The 24207-nt window shown below is 39.3% G+C and overlaps 2 protein-coding genes across 2 annotated transcripts; one reads left to right on the top strand and one right to left on the bottom strand.

Moving 5' to 3' along the window:
- Nucleotides 1-438: 438 nt before the first annotated feature.
- Nucleotides 439-19523, top strand: kntc1 (kinetochore associated 1). The gene is made up of 62 exons (XM_022757813.1): nucleotides 439-460; nucleotides 740-892; nucleotides 1047-1167; nucleotides 1480-1595; nucleotides 1798-1876; nucleotides 2025-2102; nucleotides 2195-2229; nucleotides 2317-2427; nucleotides 2923-3016; nucleotides 3130-3182; nucleotides 3294-3406; nucleotides 3508-3562; nucleotides 3653-3751; nucleotides 3863-3906; nucleotides 4021-4083; nucleotides 4195-4270; nucleotides 4514-4639; nucleotides 4785-4951; nucleotides 5062-5173; nucleotides 5413-5556; nucleotides 5649-5705; nucleotides 5867-5938; nucleotides 6082-6201; nucleotides 6614-6757; nucleotides 6848-6943; nucleotides 7126-7229; nucleotides 7334-7436; nucleotides 7520-7654; nucleotides 7760-7879; nucleotides 8314-8386; nucleotides 8715-8782; nucleotides 8869-9170; nucleotides 9282-9454; nucleotides 9920-10020; nucleotides 10416-10560; nucleotides 10669-10725; nucleotides 10814-10977; nucleotides 11119-11223; nucleotides 11310-11438; nucleotides 11826-11942; nucleotides 12045-12154; nucleotides 12244-12460; nucleotides 12699-12788; nucleotides 12880-13045; nucleotides 13383-13441; nucleotides 13556-13772; nucleotides 13861-13934; nucleotides 14062-14272; nucleotides 14587-14699; nucleotides 14841-14896; nucleotides 15312-15390; nucleotides 15476-15600; nucleotides 15701-15836; nucleotides 15950-16045; nucleotides 16265-16321; nucleotides 16684-16738; nucleotides 17020-17083; nucleotides 17261-17390; nucleotides 17502-17591; nucleotides 18176-18330; nucleotides 19044-19146; nucleotides 19382-19523. Exons 2-62 carry the CDS (start codon nucleotides 755-757, stop codon nucleotides 19415-19417), a joined length of 6648 nt encoding a protein of 2215 aa, XP_022613534.1. The 5' UTR covers nucleotides 439-460; nucleotides 740-754; the 3' UTR covers nucleotides 19418-19523.
- A 1021-nt stretch (nucleotides 19524-20544) lies between these two features.
- On the bottom strand, nucleotides 20545-21736 carry LOC111230917 (hydroxycarboxylic acid receptor 2-like). The gene has a single exon (XM_022757811.1). It carries the CDS (start codon nucleotides 21718-21720, stop codon nucleotides 20746-20748), a length of 975 nt encoding a protein of 324 aa, XP_022613532.1. The 5' UTR covers nucleotides 21721-21736; the 3' UTR covers nucleotides 20545-20745.
- Between the last annotated feature and the right edge of the window lie 2471 nt (nucleotides 21737-24207).

Genomic DNA, 24207 nt, shown 5'->3' with positions numbered 1-24207 from the left:
AAATATATAATTACTAGTGAATGGAAGCTCCCTAACCTTTAATCCACTGTCTAAAATGTAGCAGTAAACCACGAAATAGACCGAAAGACATCCAACCTGGCAACACAGCAATGCTCTCCGGGCAGTCCTGCAATGCCCCGCCCCCCCGTGTAATAGTTATTGCTATTTTCCCTAAATCAGGCCTGTCAGGTAGCACTTACTCTCGGTTTGTGTAGAGCCCAAACAAGCCTCGTCTCAATTAAATGCATGAGATTTAAACTATAATGGCATAGCATTAATATATGGGCAGTTTACTTCTGCCAGCCATTACGAAGAAGGCAGAATATGTAAGTACCCTTCGACGGAAGCTGTATCTGGAAGGCATAATTCAGGGGAAAATAAACGTTGAAGACTGTTAGAGCAACCCGCCAAATTCTAAAGCTAATACTGTTGAGTTATGGTTGTCTGATATATTTCAGCGGTGAGTTATTATCAATTGTATACACTATTGTTCGCCAATGCGCCGTTATTCATAGATATCAGCAGTTCATTTTAAATTTAGTTGGTTTTATAACTGTCACCTGAACTGCTAGCATTATCGTTATCACAACATGAAGCTGTCAATGAAAGACAATTGAATTACTAGATAATGCTAACTTAGCTAGCCGAGCTAATCGATCGCATTTTCAAGTATTTGAACGACTCGTATCGAGGCATACTTGTATCACGATAATAAAAGATCACTTTTCTTCCGTGTAAGGTGAAGCTTCACGAAATGGCGACGTGGAGCGACGTTGAACTTCTGACCAACGAGGATACAAACACTGTCCGTTTGGGGAGTGTGTCAAGGGAGGAAAACTGTAGTGGCTTGTATCAGGTGGATACTCTGGTCAAAATCTCCACTCCCAATGAGGTAATGTTTAAATTCAGTATTTTAATGTATACGAACGCGAACATGCTCTAGTATCCCTGTTCCACCACGTATTTACTACACGCTCACATCCAGGGGTGTTGTGTTAGCGAAGAATACTGGGTGTTATGAAGGTATGTTGCCCTGATTCTTGCAGGTGCAGGCAGATCCCCGTCTCTCCGCCTCCAGTGGTTCAAACTGGAGCATTGTTGTTTCTGACAAGACAGTTATCTTGTTTGACCAGAGCTATCAGACCATCCTGCTGCTTCTTCACTTTGGTATACAGATTTATTTTATGTCCCCCTCTTGCATCTTCACTCTGTTTACAATCTGTCAGATATCAGTTTGTTTCTTCTTGAGATGACTGTGTGGCTGCATCCAAATCAGCTGGTCCAAGAATTTGTTAAGATGGCTGTGGACATTGCTTTCTCTTTATCAACATATATAAATATATACATTTATAACAAAAATAAAATCATTTTGAGATTGCTGTAAAGGTTGCATACCTGATTTTATTATATCCTTCTAATAATGCAAGTTTGATCTGTCACAGTAACTATTTTACATTAATACTAAGATTTATTTTTCAGAAACTGATGTGGATGCTATTGATGTGTGCCTGGAGGGACAGTTTCTGTTGGTCTGTGAAAGAAATGGAAACCTTCATTTGATCTATGTTCCACACAAGAGAATCCTTCTCACCAGGGTATGAGTGTTGTTTAATATCCATAAGGCCTACTAGAGCAGGATTACACTTGATATGACCACTCTGTGTTTAACCTTACATTGTTATACGTCTACATACTATTTGATTTCATCCCAAAAACTTGAGGAATAAAACTCAACTATACGTGATCGCAACAGATATATTCTTTTTGTGTCTTTCGTGTCATTTTCTGGGTTTTTAGGCTTTGGTTGAGAAAGCATCCAGTGGAGATAAGAAAACATATCGCTCTCTCATCATAGAAGAGGACAAGGCATCCTTAGGTGACATTTCTATATGGATATGAGAAGAATCCGTTGTTAGAAATGATTGTGTAATGTGTGTTGGGAACATGAACATATTTTTTTTCTCTAGTTGACTCATTTTTTTTTTCTGAATCTGAATTCTGAATCATGTGTTTCTGGTTGACAGGGATGTACCATGTCTTTCTTCTCATTAAGGATGGGTTTTTCCACATTACAAACCTTGCTTTGGCAAAGATCGAGACAGGTATCAAAATATTATGTACAGCTCATGTAAAGTTTTGTTGGAGCCACTTTTTTGACCAACTTTAAACTTTCCTTTTTCCTTTGACAACCCAGCCATTGAAAAAATGGATTTAGGAGTTTTGAAAGAGGTAAGTTAAGGCAATCTTCTTTCCATGCATTAGCAAATTAAATTTTTTTGAACAGCAGGTAAATAATCATTCTTTTCCTTAATTCAGCTTCAGTCTCTCATCAAGATAGACTTCTGCTCCACTAAGGATTATCATGACGAGGGCTGCAGTACTGCAGTGATGTTCAACCAGGGCCATGAAATCCACTTAATGATTGGGGTGAGTGTCTGTAAGAAAAGTCTTATTAATTTATTACAACCTGCAGTTATGAACATTGGTTACATGTCACTGAAACCATATTTAAAGGACAAAATATAAGACACTCTACTAATGGAGTAGGAAACAAATATTTATTGCTCCTTTTATTTTAGTCCCTGCAATTACTATGCTGTTATATGTCTCATTTTTCTGTAAAATAAAAAATCACAAGCAGCGAATTTGAAATGTTTATTGTAAATTAAGCATTCACGTACAGTACTTGCATCTAGATTCTCGCAGGATTAGATTTGCTGTTTTGTTACTGTTTCTCAGAACAGTTACGCTGCTGTAGAGCAACGCACAAACTAGGTATCTCTTCAAGATGAACTTGAAACCAATCTTTAGCACAAAATTAAGGCAAAGTTTTGAATTAATTTTCAACCCTATATAAAACCTTTCTGGAACTGATAATTACTCCTTATATAAAGCCGTGACAGAAGATTATTATCTTCACAGGGGGATAAAGAGAATGTTTTGACTCACTGGATGATGGACCATCATCAGGCCAAGATGTGTCTTGCTCACTCTGTCAACAGTGACTTAATTCCAGGTAAGCCCTTGGGTAGGAAAAAATCCAGAGAAACACAAAGTATCAGGTAAAAGAAAAAAATAAATAGAAATGTTGTGCAAGAATTGTAACATCTCCTTATGATAATTTCAAAGGCGTGAGGAAGATGGTGGTGGTGGAGAATCTCTTGTATCTTCTTGACACTGAGGTGAGCTCAGTGATATCACCATGAGCTATTTGATATACCAGTGCATGTTATTCAGTCATTAAGTATTTGAAATTTACATATGGATTACTTTGTGTTTTTCTTCTGTCTCAGGATGTCCTGAGTCTTTGGGACCTGCATTTCCTTGTCATGATCCACTGTTGGCCAGACCTTGCCATTCATGACTTTGAACTCACCACAGAATGTGGCTCCGCCTCCATGATGGCGTATGTATCAATGTTTTATGACATACTGTAGCTGTGAACATACAGAGGGCTGTGCTGCCTTTAACCAATGTTGAAAATGTAAATTAATGTATGTATTACAGCCAAGACAAGGGCAGCATGAAGATGATTGCACTGACAAAGCAAGACAACAGCCAGGTAGTAGTGCACCTTCTTTTTAAGAAAGTATAATAAATGATTATTTCAAGTCCCATTCAGAACTTCATCTGCTGGTTTTTCATTTTTTAGATCAACTCACTGCAAATACGAATTTTGCCCTCCATGACTATTTGCTACTCCCTGGATGTCTCCTCAGTCTCTTGTCTTGTGCAGACAAAAATAAACATGGTAAAAAAAAAAATCACCACTCCTTAAATTGTTTATATGGATTTTTAAACTAACACTTAATACTTAATGTTGCTGCATATTTAAGTCAGTTATTTTTTCTTCTGTTTTCAGGACACAATTTATTTGGTTGAGGGGATTTGTCAGAACCCAGAAAGGTAGGAAAGGTTTTATATAATTACTATGATGTTAAGATACAACTTGAGTGTCAAGGTGATGGTTTTATAATATTATGGGTTTTTTTTGTTTTGTTTTTTTTTTTGTTCAAGTAGTCGAGGAGAGCCCATATCTTCTGTTGTTGTCAGATGCTTCACAGAGGCGCTTCCTGAAAACAGGTACCTCATTTTAATTCCTGGACACTTTTCTACAGTAGTTGCAGTTTGTGCAACCGTAATGTGTACCATGTCAGTATAATCTAATTTACTTTACTTTTCTATTATTCCCAGACTTAGCAGACTTCTTCACAAACACATGTTTGAAGAGGCTGAAAAGTTTGCCATCACATTTGAGCTGGATTTAGAAGTAAGTTTATGTTTGTCTGTCATTCTTGTAAAGAGCTGTGAAATTCATGTGACTGATGTGGGCTTTTTGTTCTTTGGCCTTAATGGGCAGTAAAATGAAAGATGTTTGCTATTTCACCAGAGAAGTATGATTTAAAAGTAGAAAAATACTTCAAAAGTAGTACTTTAAAATGGTGGTTCAGCTGGTGGTAATTTTCTACCCTGACTGCAGCCACACACAACTAACAGCCCTATTTTTGCTCAGCTTGTTTACAAGGTGAAGCTTGACTTTGTGCTGGAGCAGCTGGCCTCTGCATCGGTGGGTGGTTATGGACAGGACGTGTGGTCTGAACTTGTGGACGAGGCTAAAACCAACCTAATGAAGATCACAGTGAGTGTAACAATGCTGTTTTGGAGCCTCGTTGAGTACTCGTACCTGCTGATGAAACACAAGTTTTTGAGTTAGTCTTAGCAAATTAAAATTGGTATCAAGTATCAACCCCTTACTAACAGGTTAATTTTCTTATGTTGCCTAGGATGAGCAGTATGTGGTGGAATACTGCCTCAAAGCGCCATGGCCAACCTTTGACACAGCGGAGAAGATGCTAAACCACGCTGCCACACGATACTCCTCCTTACAAATCCAAGAGGCTTTGGCCAGGCTGGCGACGTTCTGTAGTCTGCACGGCCTGGAAAATTTCAAGTAGGTTCAGTTTCCAGTACTTTATTTTTGTGTTATAACGTAACATTTCCATAATGTGGTTTGTCCATTACATGTATTAATGTGTGAGTATGTTACTCTGTCATCCATAGTGGAATTGCCTGGATTGAGTTTCTGAACAGCACTGACAATTTAGGAGACATTCTGACGCACCTAAGAGAAGGAGACATGAAGGGCGCACAACTCCTGTGGCTCAGATACGAGGTAGCAATTCTGATTTAATTAAATCAGAAGTGCTTCAGTCCATTCACCAGAATGAATGTACAAAGTATCTCATGATCACTGTAGTGTACATATACTATATCAGCGACTTAAGGAAATATTGCAAGATAATACTATTGCATAAATTCAATGAAAATGACCAAATAAAACAAACTTTGTGTGAGAAATATCGTAGTGTGGGTGTAAGTTGTGATGTTGTTTACTGCTGGCTTTTGTGACAGGGAGAGTTTGCAGCGGAGTTTGATGAGAGCAAGCTTGAAGATGTGCTCAGTGCCATCCCGGAGGACCTGCCATCCCAAGACCTCTGTCCTTGGTTTAGGACAGTTTTTGTTCCTTTTGTGAGAAGAGTGCTTCCAGCAAGACAGGTAGGATACATTCACTCAATCATAAAATACTCTCATCTTCACCATATTGTGTTATGATTTCAGTAGTAAAAGTTCTGTCTATGTGCCCATAGAAAATCCTGGCGAGATGGCTAGAGCAGAGGGCAAGGAATCTGGAGCTAACAGAAAAGGTAAATAAAAAAGCAGCAGTAACATCATATTAACTGCTAAATAAATAAAGTTGGGGGAAATGTGGTCCACAGTCCACTCATTATATATCTTAGATTACTTTTAGGGTTAGTTTATTTTTTATTTTATTTAATTAGTTGTATAACGTAACATTTTTCTCCAGGGTGCTTGGCCACAGAACGGGTTGGACTTGGCAGTGCTTGGACTTCCATCTTTATGGACATGGATGAAATCTGTAAGTTAGCCACATTTTCTCGTTTTCTATGACTCAGAGTGTGAACTTTTACAATAATGTCTACCTGTGAGCATGTAATGGAACGTAATTATCCTGACTTTATGTGGTCCATCTTTGTTTGTATCTTCTTTTTTTTTTATAAGGATGATAATTACAGTGCAGAAGAGGTGGAGAACCTCAAGTCCCTGGTGTCCAACCTCCGTCAACTGCTGGACCTCCACCATAAATACAACTGCAGACTTTCACTTTCAGTCTTTGAGAAGGTTTGTCTTTTATTAGTGATGTATTATAATTATTTTAATTACACCCAAGCTTCAAACAAGCTTGATGCATCCTATGGGCTACAGGCTACAGTTAACTATAGGGTTAAATGTTTTTACAAAAAGTGGATAAAATAGCAATGAAAAGAATTATGCAGAAACTTAAAGCAATGTTCATCTGTTTCTCTGGATGTCAGTAGATGACTAGAGGTATAAAATTGTATTATGAAAGTGATGATTACAAAAAAAACATGAAATAAACTCTCTAAATGTATTGTGGCATTGTTGCCAAAAATCACATCATATTGTTGTTGATTATCACGTATATGAATGGTGTTTATTCTTAGTACATTTTGAGTGGGTGTTGTTTTGTTGTTCCTATTTTAATACATTTTTTCCTCCGTTAATTTGAAAGGGAAGTGTACGGAGTGTTGCATTTCTCATGCTGGACAAAGTGCCGGCTCCAGAGCTGATCGCTGCCACAGTGGAAAACAGCATCCTGCCGTATGCTGAAGAGCATGAGATTCCTTTTGATGAGCTACTTCTACAGTACATTAAGGTAAAACTCCACCACAGCCAAACCCGTTGGGGGCTCGCATTTCATTTTCCAAATGCGCTATAATGCCCCTTTGTTTCTCCTCTTCACTAGGATCTGCTGGAGCGCTGCAGTTCTCAGACCACAACACTTTTCACGGAATGGGAAGCCAAAGCAGTGGCTGTACTAGGTTGCATCACGGATACTAATGTAAGTTTCGTAACAGCACTACACTTACACACAGTTCACAATATAATCAAGGTTGATGATCACAAATATTTGAACGACAACCTGCCATGACAACAGCGGAAAAAACAGAAAATAAGATGGTGAAAAACAGTAAAATTTGATCTTGGAGATGTGAAATGTCACATTATTGTATTTTCTGCCAGCTCATGGTGGATGCTGTGCTGGAGATCATGCAGAAAGCTGTAGTACCCTGGAGTAATGTGGTGGAAAAACTGGTTCAGCAGTACCTAGAGATGGATGGACCAAAGTATGTGTACATTGTCCTCACCTTGAAATCATTACCATTAGTAACAACATTGATTAACATCAGCAGCCTTTATATGATTCTCTTCTATCTGATTGATCCTCCAGACAAGAGCTTTTAAAGGAGAGCTACCGTCTGATGGAGATAAGGAAACTCCTCAGGGGCTACGGGATCCGCAACTTCAACCTCTCTAACAGCACTCAAATTATGGTAAGTTTAATGTGAGCAATTATGTGACACATGACTTCTGTTATGCCCACCTACGCTTTCTGATTCCTATGTGTCTTCCCCAGACACTGATCAGATACATCCTGAAGCAAGACTTGCCAATGTCTTTAGAGGACTCCCTGACACTAGCTGAGGCATACAAACTTCCAACCTCGCAAATAAATTACTTGTATCTCATCCAGCTGATTGGCCACAGCAAGGTTTGCTAATCTATGCAGAAATTTGAAATCACCAAATTTATATTTTGCATTTTGCTTTTCTGCGTTCTTGGCATGTTGGTAGGAAGTCTTTTGTGCTGCTTTCAGACTGAGGAATGCATGACTGTCCTGAAGAGGCTGTCCACCTTAGAGGCGGAGTGTGTGGTTGAGCGTCTCACATCCTGGGCTAGGCTGCAGCTGGAGGACAAAGTCCACATCTCTGACGAGGTGAGGAGAGGGAACATGGCATGTGCTTGAAATAAAAGTTAATTTGTGTTTTAGGTACTTGTAATTCAACTATCAATTTTATGAATTACATTTCAAGACTACTTAAGTCATATGTTGTTGTACTTTAAGATGCTTTAGAAAACCAAAGGTAGTTCTTGCTTTGCAGTAAAAGACATTTCAATGTTGCATCTCTGCTGCCACTCACAGATATCTGATCTGATATAACAGGGTTTTCATCATGATGCATACACAGTGCAAATATGCCTGATAGTAGATCATACATGAAATTTAACGGGTTGTGGTGTGTGTGTATTAATGAATTGCCATCTCAAGCTCTGAACATAAAAAGTGGAACAGCATTATGGTGAGCATACTGTTCATTAAATCAGTTTGTACATCTGAACTTTCACTTTCTCATGGTCTGACTCCACTAGCACAAGAAGCACCAGATGGTCATAGCTCAGGTGATGGTGGAGGTTCTGAAATACCTGCACATAATCCAAAAACGTAAGTTTTCATTTTACTCAGTTCTAAAACATGAGCAGCAAAGTGTCAGAGTTTCAAAATCGTTTTTTTTCTGTGCCTCGTTGTTGTCGTGAGCAAGTCAATGAATACCTCTCCAGGACTTTAGCTGACTACAGGCTCAGTATTCCATGTGTTTGATGCTTCAGGAAAGTGCAGTTTGCAATCTGTAGCAGCAGAACATCACAGAATAGATGCTTTCAAAACACCTTTTTTTATTTGTGTCACCTGTAATGATATCAAAACAGCAGACATTGATATAAATGTCCACCTGAGCATCCAAGAGTGATACCAGGTCTCATGTCTTCTGCAGACGATGCCCTTAAAAGCTTGGAGTGTGAGAACAACCTCATCATGTTCAAGGCAATCGCCCACCTACAGGTGAGCTGCATTTAGGAAATGTTTTTGAATGTCATTCCATCTGTTCTTTGGTGATTGATCTGTAGCCTTTTTGTCTATTTCTTCAGGAGGACTTTGATGTTTTCTTCACCCCCTCCAACTATGAGGATTCAAACATCAGAAAACAGATCCAGGAGCATCACATCACAGCCTATGAAAACACACGTGGCCGCACTTCATCTAAGGGGAAGGCTATGACAACTCCAGTTGTGGCTAATGATCCAGATGGCAAGACCAAGACTATCTCCACGGAAGCTGGCTTACGTCGCCTAGGAAGACAGCTGCAGCGCAGTGAACAGGAGCTCTGGTCTGACTTGGCCCTGCGAGCTTTGGGAGTGGGCAAGGTGGACAAGGCCCTCAAGATCCTCAGGTTTGCATGTGTGGACGCTTTGCCGAGAGTATGAACATAGGAAACTGATAGGGCCTGCTGTTGTAATCTTTTAATTCTATGTTTGTTTTCCTCCTTTTTTCGTGTCTTCAGTGAGTTGTATGAACACCACTATAACAACAGCACAGGGAAAGTTTTGTTCACTGCTGCCAAGACATTATGCCAGATGCTGGAGGCAGATGTTCCCATGGTGATTCCCAATAACATGGACTTGCCAGCAGTCATCCACGATCTGGCCTGCCAGGCCATCACTGTGTGCCACTCAGGTAAACAACATGTGTAAACATCAATAATGTTCAAAAACTTTCTCGTTGGTGAGCATAGCTGTTATGCAAATCAGCTATTAGATTAGATACTTTTGGTCTTTGTTTATTTGCAGGGATCTTACAGTAAAAAAAAAAAAAAAAACATTTGTTGTGAAAACTAGACTGGAAATTTGTCTTCAGTCTCAGCGTAAGCACAGTAAAAAGTACTATCTACAAATCAAACAGCATGGCTGTAGAACAAGCAAAAATCATTCTTTCCAAGTTATTTGCAATAGTTTATCTGGTTTTGTTAAAGATTCAGGACAAAAGGGAATGACACTTTTTGACAGTTTGAAACAGCATCTAGGCTAAATAGTTCATGAGAACTTGTGTGGGTTCTGAGTCTGTCTGTTCTCTATTGCTTCAAATCATTTGTAAGCTGCAAATTCCCTAAAGTTGGTGTAATTATTATTATTATCGTTACAGATTTGCTCCTTGACTGTCTGGAGCTTTGCAAGTGCACTCGGATAGCTATGGATGTCTATCATCAGTGTCAGTTATCGGACAACTATGGCTTTATAGCCAAGGTCAGTATTTCATCTTTTTCACATAGAATGACACTTCATTTACTTTATTTTCATCTGGTTTGTACTTGATGTGTTCTTTGTCTGCAGACATTTAAATCAGTATTTATATTTTACAAGTTAATATCTAGAAATCTACCAGGTGAAAGCTCTTAGAGCCATTATTATTAATTATGCCATATCAGACATAATTTTCAAGTGTAAGTTTGTGCATTTACAGTTAATGACTTCCTATTTAATGTGATTTTTCCCATAAATTTGTCCAAGAAACAAATAACCAAGAACATTTTTTCATAAAATTTACATTTACAATTACATTATATATAATTAATTGTTCTTTTTCACAAATTAACAGAATGCATTAAAAAAAACTCTGTTTTAATTGTGTAATGTCACAGGATTTGACCTTGGAGGCAGAAAAGGATCCATATTCTCAGTGGAGTTTCCAGGATGTTTTTAAGGAAGATTGCATTGTTCTGGACCCAGTATCCGTGCTCCCTGTTCAGTATGAAATTACCAACTGTCTGCTGCCTATTTCTGGGGGTAGGAAGATTCTTAGATTTATCATCTCTCTAGGATTTCATCACCACAGGCACTCTGCAGCTGGTTGGTATCATCAGCTGCTATGCTAATTTATTCCCATTGTTGCAGATACCAAACTGTACCCACTGGACTGTTCCTGTCTGTCACACTGCTCATTTGAGGATGGTAGGTATTTAAGAAGATACTTTTTTTTTTTCTTCTTAAAGTTGTAATTTTGGAAGTTCACCTTGTGTCTTGCTTGGCCCACGTGTAGGTTCAAACTACCTGCAGCCCCTCTTGGGCCCCCTGACCAACATGTTACAGATGTTACAAGAGTGCAGTCAGCTGGAGCTGGCCCTCAGAGTGCTGGTCAACTTATACGGCAGCTGCCTGCAGCATGTCACCTCTAATGTCATGGACATAAAGCTATGTGTGCAGGTATGACTGGAACATGTCCAGTGGTACTGTGAGTGCCACTGCCATTTGTGTTTCTGGACCAATTATACTCTCATTATAGCTTTAGCTACTTGCCAGTGAGACTAAGTAAATTATTTTATGTTTGTAATGTTTGTTTCTCAGCTTTATGACAGCCAAGAGCTTAAGAAGTACAATATATGCCTGAATGATCTCCGAAAGACGACTACATCCTCTGTGAATGCTGTGGCTGTGGCCCTTTTGAACAAGGTGAGTCTGCTGAATCCGTTGTCATGAGAGGGTAGCAGCAGATTTAATGGATAAATAACTGTATCTCCATTTTCTGTGTGCTGCAGGTGTTCAACTGGAGAGTGGTCGATCATGAATTTGCGATTGGACTCTGTACGCTTCTCTCCAAAGCAGAAGTCTTCAAAATACTGTGGAAGGTTATTGACAACACCTGGCAAAACTATGACAAAATCTTGGTAGGCCATATGATCACTGTTCCTCTTTATTTTATTGTGAACCCTTTTTGTTGTATGTATTGTATTTGTTGAATCCTGCTTGCAGCAATAAATTACCATTCAATTACTAAATATCGTATTCACAGTTTATGACCTTTTGTGATTGAGGTCATAATCATAAGCGTTTTAAGATCAGACATCACCAAACATCTCGCAATTTGTCGAAGAAAACAGTTTATAAACATCTACCTGTTTATGTACATTCCCATCTATATTCATTTTATATGGATTATATAGATAGATTATATTCAGCAAATCTAATCAGCAATTGTGTTTTTATTTTTTATTTATTTATTTATTTATTTATTCTATTTCTTTTTTCTTTTTTTTTTCTTTTTTTTCTTTCAGTCTGTGGCCAAGATCGGGGCCAATCTCTGCTGCTTGTACGATGAAGCAGAGGAGCAAAAGAAGTTTCTTTCGGTCATCACTGATGCTGAGTGGGGCATCAAGCTTGGCAAATTAGAGGTAATGCAGCACTTAAGCTCAAGGGCCAGGGCCAAGGCAAAAGACATTTGGTGTCTCTCACATGACTGGACATTTAACATGTGTACCCCTGCTGTGCTGCAGATATCCATCCAGCCAGTGTTCCGTCAGCGGCCTGAGATGAAGCGTAATCTGATCCCTGTTCTAGTGAAGAACAGGAAGATCACCCCAGACATCATCCTCGAGTACTGCAGGTCGGCCACTCACTATCTTGTCTATTTCAATGTCGAATATAAATAGGGTCCTGACTGTGCTAAAAGTCACCCTCTGCATACATCTGCAGCACCTTTGGTTTAGACCGTGACTGTGTGATCAACCAGTACATTACCACCTTACTGCTGCTCCAAGAGGATGAGGAAGGTGCAGGTGACCTGGGTGCAGGACAGGAAGAGGTGCAGCCTCTTTGTCATGCAGACGCACTGGAGCGAGTCCTGCAGATTATCCCGATGTTACACAACACCAACGAGCTCACCGACAGTCTCTGTGCTGCCTTTTTCAAGGTTTGAGCATTGGGGGGGGGGTTTCAATGTTAAGGTTTTTTCTGATAAATTTTGAGAAAATTGATTGATCACTTGAATTTTTCCCAGATTTACTGACATACTGTATTTAGCACAGCAATGGCAAGTCTAAACTACACCACTGCAACTGTTGTAATGTCAAATTCTTTTGGTGTTTCTATCCCAAATACAATTTAAGTTTGACTATTCACTTAACCTGCAAAATGCCTTTCTCATACAGCTCAGCCCTTACAACTACGAGAGGATTGAAGTAGTGCTGAAGATCATACAAGCTGCAGATGAGAATGTGACCAGCTTTTCTATAAGTCAGGTAAAAAATAAATTGTCACATTTAACATTAAATGGTTCATTGTTTTCAAAAGTATTCTGCAGACTTGCAATCATGTCTTTTTAATGCACAGGCAATGGGCCTCCTTCAGCACCTGAAATCCTATAAGCGCGTCTCCCCTCCATCAGACGTGGAGAACACGTATCTTCTTGAAAACAGCCTCCTGCCAAACCTCTTGTCCAACAGCAGACTGCCCTTCCACCTGCTTCTGCAGACCAAACATTTCTGGAAGATTATCTGTGAGTTAGTTTTCTTGTTTTCATTCTTCGGTATTATTGTTGACAAACTCAAATTACCTTGATGATGATTACTGATAACTGATTTTATTAGATCTGCACTGGCTGTTTGTTGGTGTCAGGTGTAACCTAACAGGAAGGAAATATTCTTAATTAATTTTAGGTCCTAACATCATTTCATAACATCATTCTTAACCACGTGTAAATCAGACTACAGTTGAGTTGATCAAGTGGGTGATAGATGAAACTTTAAACACTTGTGACTGTGCCTGCCATCTAGGACTTTTTGTGTTGTTGATGTGTTAAGACTGAGGAAACTAAAAAACATTTCTGTGTTTAGCTCCTGAGCTCAGTGAGGAGACTTTCCCTACACTTCTTCTGATCAGCAAACTGATGAAGGTACATTACAGTAATCTAAAAAACAGTCTTACTCTGTAGAATCACAAAGGTTAAAGAACTATCCATAAAGTTTGGCATTATCGAGGTTATTCAAATCTTCCCGTCTCTTTTCAGGTGAGCCTTGACAAGTTATATATGTCAGCAGCAAACCATGTGTTTGAGAAGAAGATGAAGCCTCTACTCTTAGAGCAGAGGAAAAAAGGTCACGGTCATGGCTACAACAAGGAGACTTTCAAGGTGGCTAAGACCATGATGAAGTACATCCACTGCATCCAGAGCCTAGAGTGGGCTGCTGCCACAGCCCACAAGATCACCCAGGAACTACCACCAGGTCTGACCTGCAGATTAGTCCCTACTCTACACTGATGGTATGTTTGTACATACACTGTATACACTGACTCATTTCCTGCTCTTCACAGGCTATGAGAAAACTCAGTCCCTTAGGTTCTGTTTGGCTCTTGGAGATGCGTGGCTGAAAGATCCAAACCTTGAGGTCTGTATCAGTGTTTTTCACCTGGAGAAATATACTTTATCAAACTTAAAAATGCCCCAAATCTCCAAAGTTTTTTTTATACATTTTGGGATTTGTTTTTCATCTACTCACCTCTGATCTCAAGCAGGAGGCAGCGCGGGCCAGAGGGAAGACCTTTCTTTCCAAGCTGAAAATGCAGTTCCAGCGTTCGGCTACTGAGAATATGTTGATAGCCAGCCAGCTGAACAGCCCAGAGCATCTGAAACTGACTGGGCTGCCAGCCAAGCTCATCGTGGCCCTGTATGAGCACAGCAGCGTGGAGCAGCGCTACAGAGACTCAGGGGGTCAAACTTATCCCGGTAAGAACAATACAGGAGCCTGCTTTAGAAGCTGAAGAAGATGAAAGTTCCTCTATGAGATCGGCTTTTATTTTCTTATGACCTGAACACCCAGGTCAGCACTTGAAGACTTTTCAAGATGGTTGGATATATATATATATATAGTCCATTTTGCTTTGTACTGCTTTCCATGACATTGAATTGTTTTACAATCAGTTATAAATTATTATCTACTTAATAACACTACACTATCCTGCCTCACAGCTTATGACTGGGAACAAGTCATCAACAATGTGGGGTCTTTTTAACTTGATTTTCATTTGTCTCTGTCTCAGACATACACGCTGCGGTTAAGGAGATAGCCACAGTCAACAATGTGGATCTCCTGAAAATCCGAAACATGATGTTGGAAAAGTGGATCTGTAAAACAGGTCCTGCTGTTGCCAAGGTTTGTCTTTGTCTTAGCCTACCCCTCACAGTTTCTGTCCATTTCCTTTTTCATCTAGTTGCTTTGTGTTTTATCAAATTTGTGTCCATTGTGTAGAATTTTAACTGAAGTATTTATTTATTTATTTATTTATTGATAAAGGATATTGGCAATCATGAATGTGTCAGCAACATTGAGGAGGACCCAGACTTAATGAGGTAAAGACATCACTGTCTTTTTTTTTTTTTTTTTTTCTTCAGCATTTTGCATCTGAATACACTTTAATTATGTTTTTTTAATTATCAAAATTCAATCAAAAAAGTACAAGGTTTTTTCCACTTTGACTTTGCTTTCTTTCTTTTGAAATTATTACATGGATATGAATTGGTTTCATCTGTTGGTAGAATACATTTTTCATGACACTACTATGTGCAGTACAATAGTATGTCTAGCGTACAACTGTCTTTTTCAGTTGCCTGTCTGAAGAATGAAAGTGGCATTTTACTGTTTATTAGGTTGAATGTCACTGTATTTCTGACAACCACAATTACTGGGGGAAGAGCTGTAACACCAAAATGTGTTGGATCTGTTTTTTGTTTTTGTTTTTGTTTTGTTTTGTTTAAATGTCCTCAGGGTGGTGTACATGCTGCAATCTTGCCCCATGGATGATGCTGTCCGTCTTCTAAACCCTATCCTGTCTGCCGAAACCTGGGTGAGGAATAAAGTGCATTGAGTCGCTACTGGACAAAGTGTCAAGAAAAAGTGGCTGATGTCTGTTTTCGGATTTTCTCTTGTAGCCCCTCAGCTCCTCTGGGCCTCGTCTGACCTTCTGCCATCGGACTCGGGCTCTGCTTTGTCTCGTTCGCCTCACCGATTCAGACACTCTGGAGGCTCGGTTACAGATCCCCAGGACCAAAATCCAGTATGAGGGCATGATAACTGTTTAACTGTATGAACTGAAGTTGATTTATGTTGATTTGTTGATTTTCAGCAATGCCTCTGCATTTTATATTTCCATGCAGATATTACCTGAAGTGCTATATGTTTGTCTCCCAACTGGAGGCATTAAACATCCCCTACACGGTGCAGTCTTTCCTCAGTAGTCCCAAAGAAGGCCTGGTTAAAGGGTTGTGGAAGAACCACAGTCATGAGCCACAGGTACTTTCTGACATTAAAACTATTGCAGCTACTCTATTTTTGCTTCACTAGGTGAGAAATGTTACACACAGCACGCAGGCTGTTTGCACACAAACTCACCCACCTCATTTCAGGCAGTGCGGTTGGTGGCAGACCTGTGTTTGGAGTATCAGGTGTACGACCCCCAACTGTGGAACAGTCTGCTTCAGAAGCTGCTTGGCTTCAACTTGGTAAGGAGACATGCACAAGGAAGTTCTCAGTTTCAAGAAGTAAAAGAAAATTAAACACAATATCTCACTCATGTGATGTGTCTGTCTTTAGTTTATTTCCAGGTTTTGTAAAATTCTTGATAGGGATGGACTGCTCAACATACATAAATACATTAAATAAAGACGGCTCAGCTATGTGTTTTGAAAAAAAACTTGCATATATGTGTTTCCTCTCTTCAGATCAGTCACCTCCAGAAGGTGTTAGAGGCAGTAGTGGGTGTGCCTGCTCTGTGGGAGGTAACAGCTCATTACTTGAAAGAACTGAAACTTGTTTGCATTTCCTGTGTTATTTTAATGCATTCAGTAAAATGTAGTCCCAAAGTGTATGATTGTCTTAATTGTTAGTAAAATAACATCAAAATAAACATGACTCATAGAGAGCCACTGCTCTGATATTCAGCCGCTTGGGGCAGTTGTGTTTGATGTGGCCAGAATTCAACTATTGCAGCTAAATGACATGCTTCTTTACCAGTATACCACCGGATATCCTGTTGAAGCTTAAAATAAAAACATCACTGCTGAAATATGACCTGGAAAAATGTGTGATAATGAAGATACACTTCTAAGATAGTGTTTCTTTTATTCTGTATTTTTCCCAGATTGCTAGTTTCTCCAGGACCTGGAGGAGTATGATACTGGCACCTTTTGTCTCAGGTACTTGATTTATAACACTCAAATTCAAGTCTGTTCACAAACAACATGGATTTATTTGTCTTGATGCTGACTTATGTTTTATTATACAACATTTTTGGTAGAATAATTGATGCTGAATGGCAATATTCAGTTATAGAAATATGTCCAGAAATCCACAGAAATGGTATCTGATCATTATGTATCATCATTATTACTGTGTTTGCATTTTTGATGATATACATGTTGTCATTGTTCACTGTAGCTCTTCAGTGCTGACTGTCTTATCTGTTTCTTGCTGACAGCTTCTGTTCCTCTGAGTCCTGATCAACAGGCAACACTCTACAGGACCTTTGTTCTCCTCATCAAGTACGCTTTATTCATGTTCAGTCATTTACTATTTAAAAGCCTAACCAGGGATAGGGGCTGCAAATTAGCTTCAGCTTGACGCCTTATATATATTCTATCTGTTGTGCTGCTTATCTGTACACAACAGTATTTGTCTGCACGTGACATTGTTTGTATATGTGGTGCTTTCTTCCCAAGGTGCCCTTTCCTGTTGAATCTGGACCTGATAGGAATTGCCAATCGCTTCGCACAGTTCAATCTGCCTGCCTTTGCCCTGGGAACTCTCCTTCTTATCCCCTGTGCCGACAAAAAGGCTCAGCAGATCCAGGTGAGTGTGTCCATGTTAATACAACATGTTAGAAATAACCTTTTGGAAGATCTGTGACTCTTAATTACAATCACACTGTCCCGACCATTATTGTCTTCTTGCTGTTCCCAGGGCTTCTTGTCTGTCTGTAACCCGGTCACCGTCCTTGAGCAGGTGGAAGATCTTATGAACACTGGGGAATTGGCTGGAATCCCCTCACAGGTTAGATGTGAATTTAGGTTAAATGTGAATTTCAACTACTTTCATCTTTCGCTCTACAAATTGACAATTCAGCTGCTTTCATGACTCAGCACTTACACTCACACTTTCAACACCTCCACATCTTTGATCCTTTGTATTTTCAGCTGTAGCTTTCACTGTCTCCGTTTTTCATGTATTTTAAATAGCAACCACACATACATTTTTTAACATATTTTAATCAATAATTTAATTCAATTTTAAATATAATGGAGTACACCGCTGTTGTTGTAACAGTTCCTGTGACTGAATATTATGTACCAAGCATATACAGTGTATGTACTGTATATCTATTGCATATTTACATATTTTGTAAACTTTGATGTTTCTGGGTAACTGTAGCTAAGTCTTAGTAAACAGGAAACAATGTTAGATGGATCTGATGGTGTAAAGATATTGAATGTGTGTAACAGCGTGTGCTGCTGGAAACTATAAATGTAAAGAAAAGGGATGTCTGGTGCAACTTTTATTGCCGTTTCTTTTCATTTCATTTTTACTGTATCACATTATTATATGACATTACATTTTTACCTTTAATGACCCCTCAGGTCAGGGAGACTGTATTAACGTTCATCAGCCAAAATGGTCAGCACCAGAAACTGTTGAAGACCAAACACTTCAAGTATCTGAAGCAGTTCATGGTGTCAAGTGGCCAGGCTAACCAGGTGAAAAGCCTGGTGGACTACCTGATCAGCCAGAACTGGTACGTATTTCTTTATCTCATTTGTTATTTTTTTCCAACACAAAATATCAGAGGAAAGCAACATAAACATTTCTGATCTAAGTTGATGAAGAAAAACTGACATAGTGACTTGGTGTGAACGTTAACACATTTGCATTCATTTAATATTCCTCTGACATATTGCTCTTACCACATCACTCACCGACCTCACTGACCATAAACTGGAATTGAGAACTGATTTATGGTGACGTGTCCACATCTTCTGATATAAAACCTGCCTCTCCCTCCCTCCCTCTTTCTCTCTTTCTGTTTGTCTTTGCGCGTCAGTAGAACTAAGAGGTACAGGACAGTGAGTAGAGAATAGTTAATCAATCATGGATGGCAACGTTCTGACAGATTAAAAAACATAGAAATAATATGTTAGTTACGATACTAATTATGGTTTGCATTGTTTCTGCTATAGCTGGTGTTTCTGTGGTGAGTGATGCTTTAAATTTAACCAACATTTAAAGGAACAGCCTTTCTCAGTCAACTTCATCCCTGTAGGCAGGAAAACTGAACGAACTGTGCTCTGGGTTCTCATTGAGCTATAATGTTGTTTCAGTATTTGGTTTAATTTCATTTTAAGTTATTGATGTAGTTTTTGGGTTATATAGGGCTTGAAATTTAATGTAGACCTTTTCAAATGTATGATTTGAGTCCTTCACATCAGATTCTTTTAATGTGCTCCTCAGCCAGGACGATGCTGACTCACTCATTCATGATTACATGAAACACAGAGAGCATCAAAGAGGGAAGACGCTGACAAACCGCTCACCTTCACCGAGCTGCCTGAAGGTAACTGAAGATGATATCCTGGCGCCGGTTTAGTCTGGGAGAAACGCCACACCACAAGAGTTAACCTGGTGTTTGATGACATTAAAATTGAATCTATGTTATATTCATTCAAGGAGCTATATTCATCTTATTAGTTCAGATTACATAGCGTTTCTGTTTCACTATTACATCCCTGTGATTACTGTGATAGAAACATAACAGACTTGTAATTCTGCTTCTGTAATGTGGTTTTCAGGAGTTTCTCAACATGGAAAATGGAGTTTCAGGATGAACTGACACTATGCTTTCAGCTGTATTTATATAATCTTACTTGCACCGTCTTGGGCTAAGATGCAATATTTGCACTTGACATTTATCTTTCAATTGTTCGTGTAATATTTGAATAAATGCTTCATTATTGAAAATTGTGTGGAGGAATTCTTTGGGAAAAACTTTTTTAGAAGCAGCAGATCAAAAATCAACATCTTTTAATCCATTCTTAGTTTATTACCTCCCAGATTGTTTATAATTACATTCTTTATTAGGAACACCATACTAATACTGGGTCAGGCCCTTTCTTTGCTTTCAATCTGCCTCAGTTCTTCGTGGCATGGATTCCACAAGATGTTGGAAACTTTCCTTTGAGATTTGTCAGCTGCACATTTGTACTGCCATTCTACTGCTGTCTGGGGAGGCTATTTTAGTACAGTGAGCACACTGTCATGTTCATGAAGTCTGTGAGACCACTTCTGCTTTGTAGATGGCTGTCAGCGTGCCTTGTGCAGCCATCTAAATATTAAGGAAATGTTTGTTCTCAAGTGTCATGCAGTTATATTTATGAATTGCCTTTCAGGGAAACCAAGACATTTTAATCATCTATACTTATTGGTGTTAACTGGGTCAAAGGGGTCAGACGCCAGAATTTATTTTAACCAGAATAAAACCCCTTTTACTGCATATTTATAATGTGCTTTATTCATTATTATTATTATTATTCATTATATTGGTTTATGACACTCATTTTTTGTAGTGACATATTTGTACTTAGTCTATGTATAAGAGCTTGTATGCATTTCATGTTATGTGAACTTCAAATGAAATAATCCAGGAGAACATGCCACATTGCTATAATGAGGATAAAAATCTTTATTTGTTTGACATGAAAAAGTATGAAGTATGAAAAAATGTCTGACTGATGTCATTCTTCCTTTCCCACATGAGACGTTAAATTGCCCAGTTCAATACATTCAGGAGCTTTGCAGCCTGGTATGAGCAGTAGCTTACATTTGTTAAATATGAGTTAATGTAAGTGGATATTGCGCAGTAACATGATTTAGCCAATTTGCTGATTTTATCACTTGTACAAGGCTTCTCTTCAACAATAATGGCTTCACTTTCACACAGTTTTTTTTACAAGCATATGTTTGCAAAGACAATTCTTTTTTTTTTTTTTTTAAGTGCAATCAATTTATACTTGATAACTATAAGAGAAGTAAAAATATCTTGCTGGCTATAGCATTCACATGACAGCATAGGGAGAAATGGGTCACTTTAAATTAGAATCTTTAGCTTGTTTGCTAGTTGCATCTTATAATTGTTTCCTTGATTTTGGCTTTGTGATCACAGCTGGCTGAGAGACTGGGAGCCTGTTTCCCGAGTTTTCCTCTCTGTACTGTCAACAGTGTACACTTGGGGCAGATGAAGAGCTTTCCGGCAGATGTTCTTGAAGGCAGTGCTGGAGAAGTAGTAGACCACAGGATCCAACAGGCTGTTGAGATAGGTCAGGCTAATGGTGATGTAAAATGCTTTCGTCAGGTCCTCCATGGCAGGGCAGACTTGAGATTCGTGGAGGCTGCTGGTTACCTTTTGGATTTTGATCCATATCAGTAGCTGTGTCATGTTGCTCGGGAGGAAGCAAAAGATGAAGAGCACCACTACTATTGAGATGAAGAACAGAGCTTTCTTGATCCTTGTCTGCTGTGCCAGCTGTCTCCCTCTCAGGTGGCTAAAAATGTGGATGGTGCAGTAGAGTATCACAAACAGAGGCACGTAGAAGGAAAAGAGAAACTCAAACCTATGCCAAGTCAGGTTGCGGTGGGGCTTTGTCTCAATCATGAAGCTTTCACAGTAGGATTTGCTGTCATGTCGTAAAGTGAAGATATGCACGGTTATTGAAATTGTGAGTAACCATATCGCAAGTGCTCCAAACATGGCTTTCGAGACACTCAAAGAGTTGATGGGATGATGGGGATGCACCACACGCATGTACCTGTCCACAGCGATAGCCATCAAGAAGAAGGTACTTCCACTGCGATTCAGTGACAGCATGAAGAGGCAGATATTGCAGAAAAGGTCTCCAAACATCCACCTGAGCTCAGAGAAGTAGTAGCTGGCACGGAAAGGCAAAGCCATGTTGAGCAGAAAATCAGCCATCGCCAGGTTGAAGAGTAACACCGTGCTGCTCTTCCAGGGTCTCATGTGGAAGCAGAAAATCCAGAGAGCCAAGCCATTGCCGATGATTCCCAAAACAAATTCTGTCACCAACAGTGGAGGGAGCACACTGATCAGCACAGTTCCATTGAAATGGCATTGCATCTTGTGTTATGTGCTACCTGGCAGGCTGCAGTTTAAGGAAATAAGCAATTGGGTCTCTGAGTCTCAGCCTCTCAGTCTTGAGGGAAGCATATTTGTGGTTTTGTTACAGGAAGGAGGGAGGTTCTGCTTTTGTTCAATTTGCAAAATTAGTTATCTATATTGCACAGTGATGTTATATTTATCTAGAAAGATACAAAAGGTTGAATAGCTAAATCAAAAGGACCAACAGGTCAGCAGTATTATCAGTTCACAACATATGTGCATGTGGCAATGTTTACATAAACATAAGTTTAGCCTTAAGGCTTGTATAAAAATCTGTAATGAGTTATTTTATTGCATAGATTAGATACACAGATACAACATTATAAAATGGGACTCTTAACTGGGAGTTAATACAACTTTTTGCAGGAAGAATGATGTCACACAACCCACCAGCTTGCAGCAATAAACCACATCACAGTGGTCCACTTTTAGAACACAGAGCATGAGAAAAAGACTCTGTGGTATTACCATACCATACTAATGATGCATGCTGATCGATATTTAACGAAAACCTTAAGACTGGGTGAATGTCTCAGCTCTCAGAAATAATAATATAATAATATTACTCATTCAGTGTTACAGCCATATATGCCTTACACTTCTGACTACATTCATATCTTAACACTCCATATTGTTTTCCTATAAATTAAAAGACTTTTATGTGTGCGGATTCCTTATGTTGTTACAAGCCTGAGCCAAGTTAGTAACAAATTTCTTTAGAAAATGTCTTGTTAGTGTTTCCTCAGAAGTTGGGTGATTACGGGTATTTCTCTTACTTGGTGAATACTTGCAATGCACCTTGGGGAGAGCCTTTACGTGTGTGTTTTTTTTTTTGCTCTGCTGCCATCTGTAAGCAGTAATGTCAAAGGGAGATTCACACATAGTGGTTTTAATTTGAGTTTGAGAGGTTTCGTACAGTATACTGTCCCCACCACAGGCCTATGCAATCGATGTAGTCTGGTGTGTGTCAGAGCAAGCAGTGCTATTGGATAGACCTAACTACACTGAGGAAAGGCACAAGAAATGTGGACTGGGTGACTGGTCATGTTTATTGTTTTAGTTTATTATTTTTGTGCATTAGTGTGGCAAGAACAATATGCTCAGAGACACTTCTGTGACTGTCCAGCTGCGTCACCAGAGTGCTGGTCCTCAGGCTCTGTTTTTAATTTACCCACCACTACTTCTGCATGAAGTCTAGCGGTGATTCAGCCAGTGGCAGTGGCAGCCCCAATGGGAGATGTATACCCAATATCTTTTCTGGCAGGATATAAAAGAGGATGTGAATGTCCCTGATGACTGCATCATGCAGGGTCGACTCAAGAACTTGGAAGTCTCAGTTGCCCCTTTCAAAACACCTTCAGGCCTTTACTCATGGTGACTACATTTGGTCTATGAAATGTGCCTGCCATTTTTCAGAGACTGATGAATAGAGTGGTCGCTGGTTTGGAAGGCTATGCTGTATATTTGGACACATGGGGAAACCATTAACAGTGGATCCAAGCACTGTTTGATCGACTTGCATGAGCCAATCTGACAGTAAATCTGGCCAACTGTGTATTAGCCAGGGCTACTATGTCTTTTAGGTCAGGGGCAGGTCTGTCCTGTGAGACAGGGTCAAAAATCCACACACAAAACTGATAAGTGCACTGTATGTGCATGTGAAGATTTATGTTGGTGCACACATGCATGAATGTCTGCCTGTATTTGGACAGGTTTGTGTGCAGGTGTGTACATGAAGAGTAGAGTATATCATGTTTACTATTCTTTTTTCCCCTTTTGATGAGGGAGTTGGGTTAAGTTTGGATATATGGATGTATAGATGTGGGGCATGTTAATCATGAATTTATTCAGGGGAAAATAATTCATTGGTTTTAATGATGGTCTAACGCTTTGTTTATGAGAATGCTTTAGAAATATGAGGAAGAATGAAATAAGTGTATTGCCTGTTTATGTTGCCTGGTTTGCATCACTGAACCAATTCTGTGTACAGTGTCAAATAGTCAGGAAGCTCATACTGATCATACTTAAACCTCTACTGCTGTCTAGTGGATAACATTTGAAAACACTGTTTTTAATATACACTTTAATATACAAGTGGTAGTTTATTAGATAAACCCAGCTACAGTAAATCCTACCATCGTGAAGGTTATGATCAGTTGAGAGTTGTCGATTCAACTGTATGATTATTTTGGTGGATGTAGTTTGAGGTGCTGCTGAGCTGCACTGCATTACGCAGAGGGGGGGTCTTTTATTTAGCCAACCCCCATTGATTTAAATGGGATGGACAAAATAATAGAAACACCTGTTCATGTAATGCAATACAGTTCAACAGCACAACAAACTGCAGCCTCCAAAATGATCAAAGGTGTTGAATCAACACCTCTCTGAAACCGTTCCATCGCAAACTGAACATTATAACCGTAATAAAGGGAGGATTTATTGCAG

This window comes from Seriola dumerili, unplaced genomic scaffold (genome assembly GCF_002260705.1).
Source record: "Seriola dumerili isolate Sdu_G_001 unplaced genomic scaffold, Sdu_1.0 BDQW01000290.1, whole genome shotgun sequence".
NCBI lineage: Eukaryota > Metazoa > Chordata > Actinopteri > Carangiformes > Carangidae > Seriola > Seriola dumerili.
The sequence above is the reverse complement of the archived record's forward strand: the minus strand, read 5'-3'. Positions and strand labels throughout refer to the sequence as shown.

Bases quoted from the DNA above. Each gene is read 5' to 3' on its own strand.
- kntc1 (XM_022757813.1), top strand. From the start codon at position 755: ATGGCGACGTGGAGCGACGTTGAACTTCTGACCAACGAGGATACAAAC. The intron at 12,155-12,243 runs GTCGGCCACTCA...ATACATCTGCAG, and splicing joins ATCATCCTCGAGTACTGCAG to CACCTTTGGTTTAGACCGTG. The intron at 13,773-13,860 runs GTCTGACCTGCA...TGCTCTTCACAG, and splicing joins CACCCAGGAACTACCACCAG to GCTATGAGAAAACTCAGTCC.
- LOC111230917 (XM_022757811.1), bottom strand. From the start codon at position 21,720: ATGCAATGCCATTTCAATGGAACTGTGCTGATCAGTGTGCTCCCTCCA.